This window comes from Neolamprologus multifasciatus, chromosome 5, assembly GCF_963576455.1.
Source record: "Neolamprologus multifasciatus chromosome 5, fNeoMul1.2, whole genome shotgun sequence".
Taxonomy (NCBI): domain Eukaryota; kingdom Metazoa; phylum Chordata; class Actinopteri; order Cichliformes; family Cichlidae; genus Neolamprologus; species Neolamprologus multifasciatus.
In genome coordinates this window covers 23,016,381-23,037,401 of record NC_140443.1, presented here as the reverse complement: position 1 = coordinate 23,037,401, position 21,021 = coordinate 23,016,381, and the positions used below count along the sequence as shown (strand labels likewise).

Here is a 21,021-nt window from a genome sequence, read left to right as displayed (position 1 = left end):
AAGCTTTCCAGCAAATATATAAGAAATTCAAATCAGCAGCAGCTGTAATACTAAAGAGATATGCACTGATCAGTCACTTTGCTAACACTGGATTGTCTTCAGGACTGCATTATTTCTTTGTGGCATAAATTCAACAAGGTGTTGGAAGCATTCCTCTGACATTTTGGGCCATGCTGACATGACAGCATCACACAGTTGCTGCAGGTTTTGAACTGCTCATCCATGATGTGAATCTCCAGTTCCACCACATCCCAACGGTGCTCTTGAAATCTGGAGGCCATTTGAGTACAGTGAACTCACTGTCATGTTACAGAAAAGTGTTTGAGATGATTTGAGCTACTGAGACATGCTGTAAGCAACCATCAGAAGATGGGTACACTGGTACACTGTGGTGATAAAAGGATGGATATCATCAGCAACAATAGACTGTGGTATTTAAACAATGCTCATTTGGTACTAAGGGACCCAAAGTGTGGCAAGAAAATATCCCACTCACCATCGCACCATCAGCAGTCAGAGCCATTGTAACAAGGCAGATTGAATCTACGCTTTTATGTTGTTTTCATCTAATTCTGATCCGACCATCTGAATGCTGCAGCAGAAATCAGCAGTCTGGTTGAACTGTGACATGCTGGTTGCTTACAGCATGTCACAGTAGCTCAAACACTCATCAGACCAGTGAACCCTTTTCTAATCTTCTATTGTCTCATTTTGATGAGCCTGTGTGGATTGTAGCTTCAGCTTCCTGTTTTTAGCTATTAGGAGTGGAACCCAGTGCGGTCTTCTGCTGCTGTAGCTCATCGGCTTCAAGGTTCAATGTCTTGTGCATTCAGGATTCTCTTCCTCATTGCTTGGTTATAACAAGTGGTTGTTTGAGTTATTGTTGCCTTCCTATCAGCTTGGTGCAGTCTGGCTATTCACCTCTAACTTCTCAAGAAGGCATTTTCACCCAGAGAACTGCTGCTCACTGGGTTTTTTCTCTTCAGACCATTCTCTGTAAACCCTAGAGATGGTTGTGTGGGACAATCCCAGTAGTTCAGCAGTTTCTCAAACACAGACCAACCCGTCTGTCATCAACAACTGTGAAGGATTCAAAATGACTTATATCAACTTTCTTCATCATTCTGATGCTCACTTTGAGCTTCAACATGTAGACACAGTCATCTCAACTATGTGTACAGTAATAGTGTGAGAAATCTTGGAATTGTTTTTGACCAGGATATTATTATTGGGCCCTAACACAGAAAGGCAGACAAACACTGACACTTACATTCCCACCTACAGGTAATGTAGAATCACCAATCAACCTGATCCCACACTTCTCTTTGGACTGTGGAAAGAAGCCAGCGTACCTGGAGAGAACTCATGCAGACACATGGAGGATATGCAAACTCAGACGGGCTCCAGGCTTTGGGTCAGCTTTTGCAATTGAAATTTGCTATAGGTTATACAAAATAGAAATGGCTGTCCACATATTTTTTATACACAACTGTTGTTGTTTTTTTTTGCATTTGGTACAGAAGTATATTTTAATATTTTTCATTAAAAAAAAACATTTCATTTCATTTAGTGGGCTGCATGCTGAACTTCGGGCCACGGACCGGTACTGGTCTGTGAGTCATTTGGTACCGGGCCGCGAGAGTTGAGACTCGGGTGTGAAATGTATGGTTTTCAGGGTTGTTATCGTTTTTTTCGTTAACTCGGTTTTCCTGGGTCTTTTCACGTGTGTTATGAATAAATCTTCTTTTTTTCGGTACCGGTACTAGTTTTATTTTGTTGTATTTATCCACGACACCTTAAAGGCCGGTCCGTGAAAATATTGTCGGGCCGTGGCGCAAAACAGGTTGGGGACCGCTGACTTAGAGGACAGAAACCAAGTATCGATCTTATAGCACTAGTATCAGTCTGATACTATCGACATTTGGCTCGTTCCACCCATCTCTACCACAAATGGGCAGAACATGCAAAGTCACAAGGCCCCCAGGCTGTACTGGAACTCAGTACCTAGTGTGCACTGACAGTGCTAACAACCACTGTGCTTCCCAAACTGAGGTTATTTCAGATTAAATATAACCCCTCCCCCCTAGCCTTGTTTTTGGTCCCCCCCCCCCCCCCCCCCCCATCTCATTAAGAAAAAATCCTAGATACGCCCCTGTAATTGTAGCTAATTCAAATAAATAGTCCTGACAACCTCGGTTTAAGTTGGTTTAGTTAGTTGGTTTAAATGCCCCATAAATCCATAGTAAATGATTTATTAGGCATTCTTTGTCACTTATAAACCCTTTGCAAAGGTTGTCTAAATATGAACTCCCGTTTAGCGTGTCCTTTAAAACCCACTACACTGTAATCTATATGCAGTACGTGTACGCTGTTGTCTCTCTTGCATTCACATGAACCCCCCCTCAGGTGCAGCCACAGTAAAACGTTGAGCTGGGCCCCACTACCCTCCCACTCCCTTTCCCCCTCCCTCCCGCTTTCCAACGGCCAAACTGCCGAGGCTGGATGCAGATAGAGAGGGGATTAGCTCAGGGTGGGGGATAGAGGGAGAACTTTTTTCCTCTTTTGTGTTTTTTTAAGTGTCGTTTATTTCAGTGTGAAGAAAAGGAGAGGGGAGGTGTGTGTTTGTGTGTGTGAAAGAGAGGGAGAACTGGTAAGATTTTCCAGAGAGGTGGACTGAGACGGAAACTGAACATTTTAGTTTGAAAGTTGGGTCGGAGTGACCGAGGCTCTACCCGGAGAATGGAAGCGAGCTGAAGGTCCGCACATCTGCAGTCGGAGCCTTTCTTTTTCTTTCTTTCTTTCTTTTTTTTTTTTTTTTAAGAGATTTGCATTAGGAAAGGCAGGGACGGGGAACAAGACCATGCAGCCGCTGCTGTCGGGTTATTGGAGCTTGTGAGTTAGGGGAAGAAAAAAGGAAGAGCCTGAGGAGAGAAAACCGGTTTTCCCTTGAATCCTACCGCCGCTGCTTTTGTGTTTTTGAATGGTTGGCTGCCTTTCCTGCCTGACAGGGCCGAGTGTCACAGAAAAGTTTGAGGCTTCAGCAGCTCACGGGCGCGTCGGTAAGTTTGTAACTTTAACTTTAGGCTAACGTAAAACATATTTGTGTGCGCGTGTGTGTGTCGTCCACAATGCCAGCCTACTCTGGATGTCATCTGCGGTGTTAAGTGTGTCAGTGGATATCTGAATTCAGTTAACAGCCGTATGGAGACAATAGCCGCATATATTCCACTGATAGAGCTGTTGATGGCTGATTATAGTTGAATCCAGATTCTGACTGATCGATGCCAAGCTCTACAGCTGCTCCTCTTTTAAGGTTTTTTAAACTTGAGGCACGTAATGCAACTTATCCCGGAGCCTTTGGGCGCAAAGACGTAATGATCCGGGATAATGCAGGCTTTTTGTGTGCGCACTGAACCGGACACTTACACCAAAGTCCCACAGTAATGTGCTTTAATCAGTGGAGGCTAACAACTCAGTGTTAGTTATGCTGAAGTTGTGTGTGGGGGGAGAAATAAAAGTCAAGATCTTAGTTGAAGTTATCAACCCCTGCTGATTTGTGCTTTTAATCCGGGTTTTATGTGAGAGCCACAGGTGGTTTGTAACAACACCCTACCTTCTTTTGTATCCACCCAGCGTGCATTCAAGGATAACTATATAGTTACATCTTTTTATGCCTGTGGATGGCGTGCAAAGAGCCCTGCCCTGTGGTTCTGCTGTGTGATCCAGGGTAGGAGTGCCTCTTGGTTTTTCTGGGCAGTATGATGACAACCTTCAGGTCCCGTCTTTACTGGGGGACCACAGTCTGCAGTTACAGCCCCTCCGTGCACCCCCCCCCCCCCCCCCCTCCCGCCATCTACACGACCTTCTCCCTCAGCCTGCACCAGATGGTTTTAAAAACTCCTTTGAACAGGCTGAGAGGAAGCCCTTCCCTGCTTTGGGGAAGGAGGAGAAGGAAGCGCGAAGAGCAGGGGCTGATGAAAGTCAGTCTGCAGATGTCAGCGTGGATGCAAGGGTCTCAGTTTTTGTCTTTTTGATGTTAGTAAAATATGCTTGCTCATCTAAAATCACTGAAACACAAGGTGACATTTCAGAAAAATGTCAAACACTCTTTGGAGTGAGTGTATGCACATTTTAAATCCTTAACTTGACATCTCGGTAGGACGTGGATTACAGTCTGTGTTGTTACATTTTTTTCTCTCAAAGTGACCACAGGCTGGTTTTTATTCTTCTGACTAAAGCATTGACTTGCTGCCCTTCTTTATTTATCTGCAGTTTCAAACCTATATGAGATGTTTTTGCTAAAGATGGAATATCTAAGTTAAATGTCCAAATGCAATGTCTTACAGCACATTGGCAAGTAACATTTAAGCAACAAGAAACACAAATATACACTTGTACATCCAAAATGCTGTTGGATGATGATTATTTAGAAAAGTTCACCTCTGAAATTTTCAAGACATATGTGTTAGTGTGTCAGGCCACATGCTTGACCCCGGTACTCTGTACCCGTGACTCCCTCAGCTGCTAGGAAACTACAGCAAAGGTGTATTTCTGAAAACTTCAGTACTAAAGTAAGGCAAAAATACAGAGTGCAATTTAAATAGACGTGGGCTAAATGGACTTTTACACGCACACAAATATTTATGGCCAAAATGCTGATTTAAATCATTTGACAACATGTACATTTTCCCATGCAATTGTGTTACATAACGACAATGTAAAACATCAAATGCAATGGAATCGGGTCAAATAAAATGTACCTGTTTGGTATACATTTAGTTTATGTCAGTCATGTTTTCCTAAATGATTAATTATATGAGAAAATAAACCCTCGATTTGATATATTTCAGTTGGATTTTATTCAAAATTATTGCTTTACATTTACGAGGGCAAAGAATGAGCACTTGAAGCTACAAGCCTCATTCACCCATTCACATACACATTCACCAAGCTTTTTATTCTATGGCTAGGCGCCTTATCTAACATTCACACACACACACTTACACTCCGATGAATGAGGGGCAACCCAGGGCTCAGTATATATTGTGTCTTTGTTACAGTGCAGGGAAAAAATCTGCATTTCATCACGTTTTCATCAATTTTCTTTCACTCTAACCGTTGTCCTTTGTACTGATAGGAAGCTAAACTGAGTGTTACATGTAGCTTTTAAAGAAGTAAAAACCATAATTTTGAAGGAGGTTCTTCTTCCTGTTAAAAAGGAGATTTTCTTTCCCACAGTCTTCAAGTGCTTGCTCATAGGTGCTCATTCGATGGTTGGGGTTTTCCCTGTATTATCGTAGGGTCTCTATCTTTTAATATAAAGTGCCTTGAGGCAGCCATTATTGTATCTCAGAGCTGTATAGTTTGAATTGAATTGAACTGAATTCTCTAACATCCAAAAACTATTTAAAGTACCCTGTGCTATAGCTGTGACATGAGGGTGGTGCTGATTTGGGAGGAAAATGAAGGACGTGTGATATTTTCGGCTTGTGACGGCGCTGTAGGGGGTACAATTATTGCAGGCTGGAATTATACAGAGAGGGTTAAAGGCCTGCTCTAAATGACAGAGCTGCATTGGAAGTGCTGCATACGTACTGTATATAGGCACAGCACTGGAGGTCCGAACCACTGCTGTGTTACGGTCTGACGTCCTTTCCTCTGTACTGGGCTTTCTTTACATTTCAGTGAGTGGCCTTATTTCAAAGTTTCACGATTGGAGGTCATATTTAGACTCCGGCCTGCATGTCATTGTTCATCAGCTGCGTATATTATCTCATACACTGCCACGCTGCTGCTAACATATGGACATCAGACTCCACCGCACGGCCTGCTAAACACTGCTCCCCCACCACAGACGTTAATAGAGCGTTTGTGAACCTGCCCCTCCTTACAGCACATACGGTGCACTCACAGTGCTAACTTACCACAGCACAGTTGATGAATGTACATTACACGTTAGTATATTTTCACTGTGTTAATGACCTTTTTCTCTGAGGTACAGTATACACTTATGCACCACTGACATGTGACTCTCTTCAAAAGGCTGCTCATTGTATTGCAGATTTTTTCATGCCTCTTTATGAATAGCTCTCTAAGGATCTCTTTTATTGAGGCGAAAATCAGGCAAGCATGAAATGGAGAGATTAAAGAGCAGGAAAAAAGTTAGATTGCTGCTCATAAAAAAAAAGGGAGCCATAAGTGGATGTAATTGGGACCAAGGACTACAGGGGAAATGATTTTGCAGTGAAAATATAAACTTGACTGAATGTTTTAGACTGAATTAGAAATTCAACTAGTGGCTCTCTTATTGTCTTGCAGAGTACAAGAAAATACTGCCAATGTGCATTTCCATAACTCAGGGTGATGACCTAATTCAGGGACCTCCCACTGTGGAAAATGAGGTTGGTTTTTTGACCTGGGTCAGTTTTGGGAGGCAAATAGAAGAAATTGTTTAACTTGAACTCAGCATTTAAGAGACTGTGGTCACAAGGCAGTTTATTATCCCCTCTGAATTGTTTGGTTAAAGGCATCGAGTTTTGTGACATTTCTTTATAGACAGATGTACGGATCCCTGTGTGTAGGTATCTCTTTAGTATAGATCAGGACCACGAGGCAGAGAATACATGAAGAACTTTAAAGTGAGGGGGGGAGTTGCAGGTCAGATTTGTGCAGTGAAAAATTAGGTTTATGTTGATGTCGTAGTTTATATGTGGCCCTAAAACGGCTCTTGAAAGTATGGATTGATATGTGGAAAGTTGTTAAAAACAAGTTGTTGTTAATTCACGTACAATGGAGTGAAAAAACACTGAGAGACCTGAGTTACCTACGCCTCAACAGCTTTGAAAAATGCTGCTTTTTAAAGGTTTTGAACCAAATAGCTCGCCCCTAGTTTTATAGCTCAGTTTATAAATCTCTGTGTGTATTGTGTGTTTAGTTTTTTGGCACTTAGTAATAAGAATGAATAAATAAAAGGACTACAGCCAAGAGTTTGTGACAGCTACTAATCTGTTTTCATACACAGATGCATATGAAGAAGAAATGCAAAGCCCGCAGGGACTCAAAGTCTGGTCAAAGCGAAAACTGACTGTCATGTGGTGCTTTGTTCGTTATGTAAGTTCTTAGCATACAAACACGGCAGTAGCTGCTATGCAAAAAAACCCTTCTGAAAGTAGCCACAATCACGTAAGCTGGGCCATTATGACATAATTGAAAGTGTTATGTGTAGTTTAGCCTGTGAGCCAGACAGATTACAAGCTTATTAACGCTGCATCATAAGGTTGCCTGTCCTGCAACTTCCTAATGGTCAAATTTCTCAGGTGAAATGGTTTCTAAAGACACTGCTAGTTTTTTGACTTCCAGGTAGCCGCCTTGTTTTTCCTCAGCTTTGTGTGTTGATAATGCAGCTCTTTGATAGCCTTTCTGGTCCATGTCACAAACACAGGGGGTCAGTTCCTGCTGAAACCTGATGTTCCACTTCCTCATGTGGTCCTCAGCTTCCTGCTACGGCGAGGCAGGAAGCTCAGCAGTGGGTCATTTGAAGTCTGGCTCTGTCTGCTTTAGAGTTAAAGCAGATGTTATTTTGATAAGTTTTGTGTTTAGCACAATATGTATTATCATATTTAAAGACCCCAGCTGTGACATTAGTTCGCTTTATTCACATTTTTATTTTCTTGACTCAGTTAGTCTTCCAGCTGGTTGGGGTCTTCACCTTGAGGGGACATAATTTATACCAACAACTGTTCAAACCCCAGTGCATCTCGCATTCTTGGTAGGGTCTTCCAAGTGAAGCTGTTAGACGGCCAGGCCATAGCTCTGCAGGTTTTTCAGTTCTCAGCTGGCCCCAGCCGTCAAGTCAGAGAAACGCTCCCAGAATCTTTGGCTGTGATCGTGCACGCCCACCCCCTTGATTAAACACACCCGCATTAGCTATGTGGGGAACTTTTAGTCAGCCTTGTCTGTTCCTCAGCAGCTGAGCACTCAAATCTGTGCTGTTCAGGACAGCACCCCGCTGGGTGTGTTCAAGGGGAGGATACCCAAGGACAACACATTATTCCAATAGCGCATCTACAGCTGATACTGAGTGTGAGCTCAGTGAGCTTTGTAGAAGGGATTTGAATTATTACTTGTTCATTGTGTTTTAACAGTGCAGAGGTAGACAGGACACAAAGAAGGGAGGGAAATGAAGTGCAAAAGAGTTATTAAACTGTACAAGCTGCATTTCACAGTAATTTCAGGGCACTTTATGTTGTAAAGTATAGACCTTCCAATGGTGCAATATCCCAAAGAGAAATGGAACTATTTTCTGTTTTCAGCTGGAAGAAATCTGCAGCAAAAGCAGACTTGGGAGCGGCCGATCCACCTCAATGGAGACAAAACAGAAGAGACTAGAGAAAATACAATAGAGACTACAACAGAGAGAGAAGACAAAGAGGAAAAAGATAAAATTATTGGAGGGATGACATAATGACATGCAGCAGACGCGCAGAAATTTATGGAGCCAGAGAGAAGCAAAGCTCAGGGCATTCATGATATGAGATTCTCCAGTAAAAACTAAATTGATTGAGCAATAACTGTAAGTGTGATCAGTACAGAAACTTTCAGGCCCGTTCATAAAAGGAGCTACACTGTCTGCCTCAGTAAGACTTTTTAAAACTGTAGGAACCACAAACCTGCACTCTGAGGTGCTTTAAAGGATTAAAAGCTATTGTGGACTTTACTGTGAACTAATGAAGGGAAGCTTCAGAAATCTGATTCATGTTGCTAATTCCTCATTGTACTCACACTGCAACACTTTGGATTAGCTGACGGTTTGTCACAGCAGAGCTTCTGGCATTTTTTGGGATGTTTTATTTAAGAAGCGACAGATGCATGGGCCTATTTTTGAGTGGCAGTTTGAGACACATGGTAAGCATTTATAAGAATACTTATATGAAGGGCATTTTCCGGCCTTGTTTTCTAATGAGTTACTTTCATTGATGACGCATGGCCTAATTCAAAGTATGTAAACAAGGTGCCAGCAGCAGCTGCAGCAGCTGCAGCAGCATTATATCCAGTGATACAGCGAATATCAAATGTAAGCACAGAAGTAGCTTTGGGTAGTTTTTCCCCCCAGAAAATGTAAGTAAACGTATAAAATATGTACTTAACACTAACTAAAGTAACTTAACCTTGTAACGCTGCACACCACGGTCGCATGATTACACTGAAAATTGTTGTCTACCTCTGACGTCGAGCTTTTTAACCTGTTGCTTAAAGCCCTTGTTTTCCACGGTGTAAGCACAGCAATAATTTCCATTCACTGCTTGCTCTTCCTGTCATGCGGGGGGATAGTAAATAGCTCGTCCTCACTCATTCTTATTCTGCTCAGGCTACGGGCACGAATGTCCTAAAATCCTGCTGCTTCTCATTTGTCTGTTGTTGGACCCTCCATGAGGAAGGGTAGGTGTTATACTTCACCTTAAATGTAGATTTAAGGTTACGGGTGATTTTTTTTTTTTTTTTGCATTATAGGAAGGCAAGGTAAAATTTTATTTGACCTCTTTATGTCTTTATATAAATAAAATAAGGAAAATTTAAAGAGGCTTTTCTTGTGACTTAAATGCTTTAGAAAGGTTTTTAGAAAGGCCCATTTTTGTCCCCCTCTACACCCAGGCTCCCCCAGGCTGGTGGTCCTGTGTATGTGTTTGTGCCTATTATTAGCTTATGTGGGTGTCATATTTTGAAAATTTCCCAAATAGCTGCTGTAAAACTAACAAATTTCACTTTAATTTCCACTGAGTCGTCAGAATTGAATTCATTAACCTTTGTGCAGTACTTTGCTGCATGGGGGAAAACCAGTGATGCTACCTTCTGACTCAAAGCGCTGCCAGGCCAAAGTGCAGCCTCGGAGAGCTGCCTGTGTGGCTGCAGACTCAAAGTCTAGTTGACTTCTAATGAATCTGTTGCCAGGCAGCTTGTTGAAAATTCTGCATTGTAAGCTCTTTTTTTCTTGGCGGGGGGGCCTCCAGGGAGTTTAAGCGTTAAGACTGATAGCTCTGTCTTCTAGTTTAGGACCACCCTTCATCACTTACCAGCCGTCTGAAGGCAAATACTTGGCTCCCCTCTTAAAGCAAACGACTTGGGATGTAGCAGCGTCCTTGCTGCTGCGCTCAGTCATCTTTATGCGGTCTCGTTTTTCATTCACATGGTTTCCTCCGAGTGCCACTAGAGGTCACAGCATGGGCCTCAGAGTCTTTGTTTTGCCCCATAATGGCTCTATTCTCCCACAGCGGCAATGACTCCCAAGGCTGCTACACATAAGACACCATTGTGACGAAAAGGGACGAGGCAGCATGAGGCAGAGGCATGGGAGTAAAACATGGGTGTATATGTGTGTGAAGCTGAGGCAGATTACTGTTAAAATCCTGCTGAAATATGAGCGGATCTCTAGTTTAAGAGTGAATTAAGTCATTATCTTAGCAGTTAAGATATGAGATCCAACAGTAACCAGATATGTGAGAGAAAGGAAGAGGCCTGGGTTGTTATTTCGTGTTAGCGCCACCGACGTCTTCCTGCTATTTAACTAAACCTAATTAGAAGACGGCAAAGCGTTCATTCAGAGTCCGGCCTGTGAGTGTAAATGTGGAATATTGTTAATGTGGAATAACAGGAATAAATATAAAATTAATAATATTTAATAACGGCCCACAAAGCTTCGTGGTAAACAGTATTCAGGTTGGTGTTGCTGTAGTTGTTTAGAGCCAGTTAACTACCCAGGACTTTAGTCTTCTACTAATTTAAAGGAGTAACGATGCCTGGAATATAAAGAAGCCATCAAACTTAAAAACGGTTTGAAAAAAAGGAAAATAAATTGAAAAAGAGCAGCTGTTTCATATCAACACTGACCAGGTGCCATAATAACACCAGCTAATGCGAAGAGTCTTTGACACAAACCAGCTGGGTTAACATTGAGTTGAGTGTACACTAAAAGTCAGCTCTACTCATAAATAAAGTGCATCAGCCAACTTTCTTCATTCAAATTCATTTGACACCTAAAGAGAGTCACGCATAAACAAAACTTTCCCCTTCTCTCACATGACCGCACCTTTGGTAACACGAGGAGGGAGACCGTAGTACTTCCCCAGCCAGAGGTAAACAAAAGCCTCTAACAGTAAGGGATTTTTTCCCTTCTAAACCTCTTTCACAACACACTGACACGAACATCTGCTCGAAATTTAGTGCCTGAATTTTAGGAGGTAGCATTAACCCTTAATCACACAAAGAATGCAAAAATGTCGAAGAAAGACACTACCACCCTTTCTGCCCACCAGCTGTCATATTTGCACTGATCCACCAATGCTGCCCAGACCTCTGTGCATAGCTGCGTCCCAGAGCTGAGTATGGGCCTTCATTGTAAGCTGGCGAGGGCTGATGTGAAGATTATAGTCATGAGTGTAAACAGAGATCTGGCCCACAGCAGTCATTCTTGTTAGAAAAGTTTTTTTTCTCCTTTTTATTATTTGTCCTGCTGTAGTCAACAGAGAGCACAGCTTGGTTTCATTACTTTAAAAAAAAAAAAAACATTTTTTTTTTGCAATCTTTCTATTTGCACAACAGCTTATTCCTTTTGGTTTACTGTTCCAATGAAGAAACTGACAAATAGGAGTCATTATAGTCTGAGAATGAGGTCTTTTTATTATGAGAAAAGTAAGATATGCATATCTTAATCAGTTTTGAAATGCAGGGGAAGCCCAGCAGAGTGGCACTGATCATGTATTTTTTCTTCTAAGACCACAGAATTGGGACTTTGCAGTTTTAGTGACAGAAAGAAGAGGGGCAGAAAGGGAAAAAAGGCAGAAGAACTGTGAGAGACTGCAAAAGAAAAGAGAAATTTCCAGTGGCCAGCTCATTTTTTCCATGTAAAGTCATTCTTAGGCAGGACATCCAAATTAGTCATTCTTCTGTCTGAGGAACAGATAGAAGAAGTTTGTAGAGTTAAAGAGAAAACAGCTGCAAGGTGGGGAAACTTCGATGTGAAACACGGTGAGGTAAAGATGGACAGAAAGAGAGGAGCTGGTTATTAAAGAGAAAAGGCAGCACCGAATGTTCCTGAGTGTCTCAAGTAGAAACGTGAGTTAGCTGTAATCGGATCTCAGCTGCGGTGAGCTCATACAGGAGGCCTGCCAGCAGCCTCAGAAAGAGCAGTCCACCCATAAGTCTTTAGCCCCACTGCAGCCCTCTGTGGCGATCTGCAGGCCTGCCAGCTTAAATAGCATATATAATCTTTTAAGAGTGCTTGTTGGTGCCCTTCCTCTGAAAGAGATTATAACAGAGTAGAAGAGAAGGTGGTGGGGAAATATTAACAGTCGCCTGCAGTTACAAAAGTGAACTTGGGGCCAATTTAGCCCATAGATAAATCTGTGCCTTTGTTTTCCACGAAACGATTGGTGATTTATTTATTTATTTTTTTAACAAAAGGGTGAATTACTCAGGGGAGAGAAAATTAAAAACACAATCTGCTAGTGTTAAAAAATTGGGTGTAGAAGAGTGGTTTTCATGAGATGGTAAAACGTGGTGAAGAAACATAATTCCTTTACCATGAAACCAGAGTTTGTTGACATATAAAAATTCCTTTTCAGGAGGATCTGAGCTTGCATATGAGCGGAGCGAGTGAATGAGACGTTTGACTGCAACATTTAGGGTTTTATTGAGTTGCAGTGAGAGTTGCACATACAGAGCCGAAGATTTAACACCCTACTTTTGAATTACTTTATTTTCAGTGTTAATCAGCATTAAAAAACGCTTCACTGACTAGGATATGGTCACCCTTTCTTAGGTTTCCTTGTTTTATCGGCACTTTTGTCTTCTCTTGCAGTCACCACACCTGCTCTGATGGACTTCAGATAACGCCCACAGCGGTCCCCGCCTTCCTTATCCTGACTTTCAGCCTGTCCCAGAGCCTCAAAGTTCAACACGATGACGGATCCCACTGGACTGAGCTCTGAGGGGGCAGGGTCAGCCATGGCAGATGCCTGTAGTTTGGAGATCGAGAGGAAGTATGATGTCATCCCTACCGTCATCTGCTCCATGTGTTGCCTGTTTGGAATCATCTACTGCTTCTTTGGTGAGGATCTCTGCTGGCTTACAGAATTTGAAACTTGGGGCGACATGAGACTGCAGGCGCACGTGCAGTCTGCTGTTTTTATCTTCTGGTCATATATTGGCCTAACTTCATTTTTAGTTTCTTTCCAGTTCTTCATTCTCTAATTTCCTCACTACACGTCTCTCCTGTGTGCCCTCCTCTGCAGGTTACCGGTGTTTCAAAGCTGTCATGTTCCTGTCTGGCCTGATGTTTGGCTCGGTCATCATTTTCTTGCTGTGCCACAAGGAGCACGTGCTGGACACGCAGCTGAGCGTCGAGGCCAGCGCGGGGATCGGCCTCGGTATAGGCCTCCTGTGCGGCCTCGTCACTATGCTCGTGCGAAGCGTCGGCCTCTTCATGACGGGCCTGCTGCTCGGCTTCCTCCTGGCTCTCGCCGCCCTGCTGGTCACTCAGCAGTTCTACACACCTACCACACTGTGGGTGCCGCTGGGCGCTCTTCTGGGATCGGGCATGCTGTTTGCCGTGCTGACACTGCAGTGGCAGAAGATGTTCACCATGCTGTCCACCGCTGTGTTTGGGGCGGCCATCATGACAGTGTGTGCCGATTACTTTGTGGAGATGCTGGTTTTGGGAATGTACGTGTATGAATGCCTGCGCCTCACACCCGGACAGGCGCTCTGCTGGTACAGCTGGGTCATTCTGGGCATCTGGCCTGCTCTCAGCCTCATAGGAGTGCTGGTCCAGTGGAAACTGACGGACAACAGCTTCTCACACACAGAGGGTAAGCATGGCGCTTTCATTCCTCCGATGAATCAAATCAAGCTAAGGCTTAAACTTAGCATCAAAGTATTCTCTCCGTATGAAAGCAAAGTTTGGCGATCTTCTGACCTTTTTTTGTGAAATCATTTAAATTTGAACTGCTGGAATTTTTCAAGCATTTTTTCAACTTTTACTTTCACAAAATTAACATTTGTTCTCTTACATTACTTTCATAAATGTAGACTCACATTTTTTCAATCAGGATTCACAATTTATAAAAGTTGCTCTCGAACTTTCCCTTCACCTCATAGTTGTCATCAGTCGGAGACAGAAGAGAGTCCAGCTGATGCGGATCCGAGAGAAAGACGCCAAGAAGCGACAGCAGGCAGGTGGGCAGGAAGGCACTTACCGCCGTAAACCCACCCCAGTGAAACGTTACGCTGGGGATCTACTGGCACCGGTCAGTGTGACAAACATGCCGCGTGCGGTAGCGATTAGACGTTAGACGCTGGACTTTTTTCTAGCTCTTTGTTCGCTTCGCTAATCTCTCTGTTTTTCTTCTTCTTCTCCTCAGAGCTACCTGCAAAGTCTGCGGGACAGACAGATGGGCACCGGCACTTCCCTTAGCAGCGTGGGAACCGCCAACCACACCACGATCGACTTGGACTACGACACTGGCTCCACGGTGCCCCTCACAGCCACAACGCCAGTTGTCAGGGTCTGAGCAGCACAAACATAAGAAGGGACTACTTAATGCACTCTGGTTCTCCAACTGTGTCTTCCTAATGTAGAGTAGAAGTTAATAACTGCTCTTCTATCCATGGGGTGTTTGTCGCCCTTGAACTGATTTTCTCCTCAGTGGGTCGCAGGTGTTCAGCAAAACACAGCGCTGCTGGAGAATGTAAGAGGATGAGGCTAAAACCACTGCAACTTCTGTGTTTCACAGAGAAACACAAGAAAACCCCCAGACATGAACAAAAATAAAGGTCGACCATTTCCACTCTTCACTGAGCACATAACAGCCCAATGAGCCTCGAAGACAGATGTGTTTCTGTTCTGATAGTGAACATCACAAAGCAATGCTTGACATTACATGTACTGTACTTCAGAAGTTAGTCATCGCAATCAAGTGTCGTGTTATTACCCGTTTTACCCTTTTCCCGTCCGGTCGTAGGATTTTTTTTGGGGGGGGAGGTCTTGTCATCACAGTAAATTTTATTTTGTGTATTTCTTCAGATGGAGTATGATGAAAAAGTGAAGTATGGGACCTGGCTGTGTGGAGTAAGACAAAGTGAAGTGAAAACTAAATGATGCGAGAGAGGAAAAAACCTTTTGCTGGAACCTTTAGTGGGATCTTCTAGCAGAACTCTAACAAATTCTGTGATCTTTCTGTTTTTGCAATGTAGCTCCCATCAGAATAAAATGGGTGGTGATTTAGAGTCCACTTTTTATAATTTAATTTATATAAAGTTCAAGTACCTTAGTAGCGCTAAGTAAAAAAAGAAGGAAAAAACTAAACAAAAACAAAGCATGTTTGTTGTTGATCTGTAGATTTTTAAATGATTATCCAGATGTTGTTGGGATCTTTTTTTGCAGTGACTACACACATGTTGCCTGAATCTGTAAATACCTGTTGATAGAAGTGTCAAAGATTAATAAATGTGTTTAATAATAAGCAGTTTTTAGTCATCTGTTGAGTCGGGGGGGAGTAATTGAGACTGTTTGTCTCTCCGGGCTCTTAGCAACACTGCCGGCATTACTCACCAGATTTCTCATAGGCAATAAAGAGGTCATGGGGAGGATTTCCTACTCTGCAATTGGTTGGAGTTGCCATGGCGCTCGCACAGTTTGCTGATTTTTTTTCTTTGCAGACACAATGTGAGACAGACCGCCCTTTCATCACAGTAAAAAAAAAATTTTCTGTCCTTTCAATGTGGCAGTGTGAGCAACTGTTGTGAAGATGTTGTGAGCAATCCGAGACGCCGTTTTATTGTTGATGTTATGTCTTGTTTATTCGTAGAAAATGATACATTTTCACTTTAAACGAGGGAACAAGTGAGTGTCGCGTGCTTTTCTCGCAGACCAGTGTTACTCATTGAACGCAATGAAGTCCATAAACACAATTGACCAGAAAGTGCACGTTCCCGTCATCGTATTACGTCTTACTGAGTGTATAGTGACAGCTAATCCAACACACATGTTAAATGGGAAAAACAAAAAACAAAACAGCTTTGGTTTTTCTCAAGGATCACATAATACAAAAGTTTGCACAATCCTGCATTCAGAGACACACAAACACAAGCCTGCTCTAGAGTGTACAGGTTCCCACACTAGCTTTTCCATTAATGTGGTCAGTGATTATTTACGATGAATTGCTGCTCTTGAGGTTAGGGTGGTTTGTAAATGCCCTGTGCTTCACACCTCTTGGTACCTGCTGCCCCCTGATGGTGGAGCACTAACATCGCATCCAGCGTTTCTTCTTGCTCAGTGGATAACCTCTCTCTGCTTTCAGCTGCTCATTCACTCGCCAGTAGTCGTCTCCCTTGAATATGTATATTTTGCCATTGGTCCAGGTGAAGGCTGCATGAGGAGCGGGTGGCACTCCAGTGAAGAGCATGCTGAGCGGCTTGGGGTAGAAAGTTAGGTCGTTATATTTCAGCTCATCCCACTGCCATTGCTCTGATCCCTACACAGGGTGATGGAAATAAAAAAAAAACAAATGAGGCAATGAGGAATAGAAGGTGTGGATGTAGCTGCATGTTTATGTGCTTCTCTTCATAGCTACTAGGGGTGGGGGAAAAAATCGATACTGTGTAGTATCGTGATATTTTGTTTGGTAATAATGTATCGATACAGGGACAGCAGAAATCGATATTTTGTTACAAAAAAAGTTTTTGTGGACTGGAACATGCTCTGACTTCAGAGCATGTTGATCCTTTTTCTGAGCAAGAATTCTGACATTCCTTCACTGTCCAAATGTGTTTAACTTTTTTTTATGGCAGCAATAAACATGACAGTTTACTTATTTTAATTTAAGACATGTTTTATTTTAATTAAGTTTAAAACTTTTTTATTTAATGTAAAATTATATTTTGTTTTAATTTACTTTCAAATTCTTCAGTTGCTGAAGGGGCTGCATAGTTTTCATAAATGTCATAGTTCAGAATAGCTATAATTGTACCAGATGGTTGCATTCAGTTAAGTTGGACTAGACTGTAATACAAACCGTTCAAGTTTGTCAACAATAAAACTGAAATGAGAGAAAGACTGAGTGTGAGACTTTGATATTAGATAAAATGAATATTGATAAAGTTTACCTTTATGTACAGAATCTGAATATCGCAAAATATTTAAAAAAAATTGCAATAATATCGTATCGTGCGTTAAGTATTGTGATAATATCGTATCGTGGGATGTATGGTGATTCCCACCTCTAATAGCTACCTTAATGAAGACAAGCTTTTTGTTCTTCTTCAGATACAGGGCTGCATCGATATTAGGGGGAATCCTTTTCAGCTCTTTGGGGTAGCCGTAGTCCAGAACAAAACTGGTATACCTCCACACTTTATTGCCTGTGACCAGAAAGAGCACAAACCTTTCACGCTGACTATTCCGACCCAGAGAGCGGTGGGTAACTGAAGTGTAGCTTGACTGGACTAAAATTACCTTTTAAGAAATATGTCTTGTTGGTTCGCTGAGAGTACACAGCAGCATTTAGGTTTCCTGGGAGGCCTCTCCACAGTCTGTCAATTCTTATAGGTGGGTTGTGTCCCAGGTCAGAGATAGTCCACACATAATCGCCACTAAATGCAAAGGTTTTCTCCCAGGGACCTGATTGAACAAATAATAACAGCCATTCATGAGAAACGATCTGAATAACAAGATCTATTAACCTTTTTAACTCATGGTGACATTATAATCTTGGTATCTTGCAGTTTCATTCTTTAAACTAATTTCATGTTTGATGGCCTAATGTAAAGTTAGCTGGTCTAACAAACACTGATCGATAACTTACCTAATATAATCGCATCCAGTGTTGCTGTGCAGGGATCAGGGATGTTCTCAGTCCCCTGGCTGCTCACTGTTGGAACCAGACTGTCTGGAGTTGTGGGACTGGCTAACGTGCTTATGATGCGTTTGCCTTAAACAGATAAGTTAAACATTTTAGGACGATTGCATGTTTTCTTATATGCAATCAGAGCCCAGAATCATCACCCTTAAACTGACTAATGTTGTATATGTGCAACATCGACAGCCCAGGTCCAGTAACAGCACCAATCATGTTGCAGGACCCCCTCGACACACTCACCGTATAGTGCCTGGATGCCATTCACGTCATCTGAGTGCAGCCTGAAGTTGACACGGTAACCAGAGTAGACTGGTGCCATCAGAGCGCTTCTGAACTGAGAGTGACCCAGGCCGAGAGCATGGCCAATTTCATGAGCAGCTACAATACGCAGATTAGTGCCATAATATGTTCCCTCAGTCCAGAACTCATCCTCATCAAAGTGGACAATACCCGATTCTGGTGACTCAGCATGGGCCAGTACATGACCTGCACCCAGAGCAAATAAACAGTAACAGTCCCAGCAACCCAGTCACAGACGACCTAGTGACACATGCATTTATAAACAAGACTTACCACGGCCATCAAATGGGACAGAGCAGAATCCATCTTTCTTATGGAAGGAGATCTTTATGTCGGCTCTGCCATAATCGACCTCTCTGAAGGTCAAAGCCGCCACATCGCTCCAGTACTTGAAGGCAGATCGGACGGCATTCCTGACGTCTGACTTGATCATGTCAGGAGTGTAGTTGTAGATGCGATAGGTTAAGCTCCTTTTCCTCCAGCGGCCTAAAAGAGAAGAACATTTCGTTTCTAATGAGTACTAAATCATACTATACCCGGTCATGACAGCTTGTCTTGTGTAATATACATATATTCTTAACTTTAAAGCCTCAGCATACTAGAAACACTGATGTCTTGCTGCTCGTGGTTTTATGAAACTAAAAAAACTAAACGAACCAAAATAATCAGGAAATTGTTACACTGGCTGGGTATTTTGTATAACAGTTGCAAGTAAATGTTAAAACCACCGATGTACACAATTTGCTTCTCACCCATCACTCTGTACTTGTGAAATTTCTTGTTGAAAGGATCCTCCAAACCACAGCGGGGCTGGTTCATCACTTCCAGTGTGGCTTCATCTAACTCTCCAGTAGGTGGCAGATCATTCACTCTCTGGAAGACACTGATGAATACAAGGAAATCAAACATCTGCAAAGTAATGAAAAAAAAGACATTCCCCACATCTTGTGTAGGGAGTATCGCTCTAACGGATCCTGATCTAACAGCAGATGTTACTGGAAGTGTGTTCTCTGTAGAAATAGCAATAATCTACTTTACCTGAGGGCTTCAATGACCTCCTCTAGGTAACGAGGGTCCAGTGTATCGATGGGCTCATTCAGGTAGCCGTACTGCCTCAAATAAGCCTGTGCATGTGTGAGAAAACAACAAAGCTGTCATGTGCGACCGCGATAAATCAACTAATTTGGCAGGAAAATAAAGAGACATCTATAAACACATCATAAGGACTCACTGATTAGATAAAGTAAAAAGGTCTGCTTTTAGAGAAGTTTTCAAACAAGTCACAAAACGACCTGCCATCTTACCGTTGCTTCACTGAACTCCGTCCATGGTACCACTGCGCAAAATACTCCTTTGAGACTGAACACCAGCAGCACCAGCAGCAGTCCTTTGTGCTCCATAATCATCCTCAGATTCAGATTTCACAGCTGGTGCTCCGGAGACGTGCTCAGCGGAGTCCCACAGCAGACTCTTTGTTCTCTTGGCGCTCCAGCGGTTTTTAACTCGTCCGGCGCATGAGTCAGCCCCGCGGCTGTGATGATCCACCTCTGAAGAATGAGGATTACAAGAGCAGCCAGTTGACCTACTATCAACATGTCTGCAGTTAAATTGTACAGCTGTCAGGGAAGACCGGAAGCCCCCCCCCCCCCCCCCCCCCCCCCCCGCATGCTCTACACATTAGATGTAGTAAATGTTACAGTAGTGTGGGTTTAGTTTGGTCTTTTTATGAGCTGGTGGAGAGAGGGCCTTCTTCCTGAACACAGCAACACTGATATATCACTATCCAGGATCACAGCAGAGTTGTTCATTCCTTAACACATGACTGGAGTTCAGGTATGGGCCTAAACCACAGGATTTGCCCTGCCCTCTGTTTTCACATTCCTGTCACCCCCACAGCTGTGTTACCTGGAACAGATATCTTTAATACACAAACAGATAAAAGCTTTTGTATTTCCATTTGTGGAACAATATTCTTAGTGGACCTGCATTTAATTTTTTTCCCATTTTTCAAAAATGTTGTTTTACGATTCTCCTTATTGTCTTTAATTTCACAAATAAGAAAAAAATATACTGTCACACCTGCGGTGGCAGTCGTGTGGGGTTGAAGGGAAAAGGACCCAATCGCGGGCACTGACGATGCAATGAGTGACCTTTATTTACATGAGGTGATAATACAGACAGAGCAGAGATGGGACAGACGGAAACTAAGAACAAATCTAAACTGGGACAATCTAACCAACAAATCTGAATCCGTAACTGACAGGAAAACATACAGGGTGGAACACGGGATGACATGTGGAGGTAACACAGGAAGAAACCGGAAACACAGACGGACCAGTAACAAGCAGAAGAAAACACAGGGCTTATATACACACAGGAGCAATCAGGGAATGGGAGACAGGAGGGAAACAAAGCTGGGAGAAATCAGAACTGACAAGACAAGGGGAAGCAAAACCAGACACACTACACACAGGACAGGGACTATCAAAGTAAAACAGCAAATACAACAGGTATGAACAAACACGAGCTTAACACAAGACATCAGACATGGCAACAGGGAGGGAACACATAGACGTGGGACCAGCAAAGGCACAGAGACACAGAACAAAAGGAGCTCAAAATACAAAACAAATACCAAACGTAAGAACAAGAAAATCCTAACAAGAATTAACCTGAAACATAAGATAATAATCAAAACCACTGAGTCCACAGACTCAGCACCATGACATTTACAATAAAATGCTCTGAGTGTTCAAGTAAGGCAGAAAGGTGCTATATAAAAAACAGTCCTCATGATCAAGTCCTCATGTTT

General features: G+C 42.7%; 2 protein-coding genes across 3 annotated transcripts; one reads left to right on the top strand and one right to left on the bottom strand.

The window, feature by feature from the left end:
- Positions 1-2,780: 2,780 nt before the first annotated feature.
- Positions 2,781-19,755, bottom strand: mmp19 (matrix metallopeptidase 19). The gene is made up of 9 exons (XM_085159744.1): positions 19,514-19,755; positions 19,248-19,333; positions 18,962-19,092; positions 18,483-18,695; positions 18,150-18,395; positions 17,856-17,981; positions 17,507-17,671; positions 17,285-17,412; positions 2,781-16,526 (listed from the first exon to the last, which is right to left on the bottom strand). Exons 1-9 carry the CDS (start codon positions 19,613-19,615, stop codon positions 16,296-16,298), a joined length of 1,428 nt encoding a protein of 475 aa, XP_085015870.1. The 5' UTR covers positions 19,616-19,755; the 3' UTR covers positions 2,781-16,295.
- Positions 12,955-15,515, top strand: LOC146518681 (transmembrane protein 198-like). Of its 2 annotated transcripts, none has more exons than XM_085159747.1 (4): positions 12,955-13,102; positions 13,287-13,862; positions 14,152-14,229; positions 14,415-15,515. In XM_085159747.1, exons 1-4 carry the CDS (start codon positions 12,955-12,957, stop codon positions 14,465-14,467), a joined length of 855 nt encoding a protein of 284 aa, XP_085015873.1. In that variant the 3' UTR covers positions 14,468-15,515. The 2 variants fall into 2 exon arrangements, with proteins under 2 accessions (XP_085015873.1, XP_085015872.1); XM_085159746.1 differs by having other exon boundaries at positions 14,152-14,300.
- Positions 19,756-21,021: the final 1,266 nt, after the last annotated feature.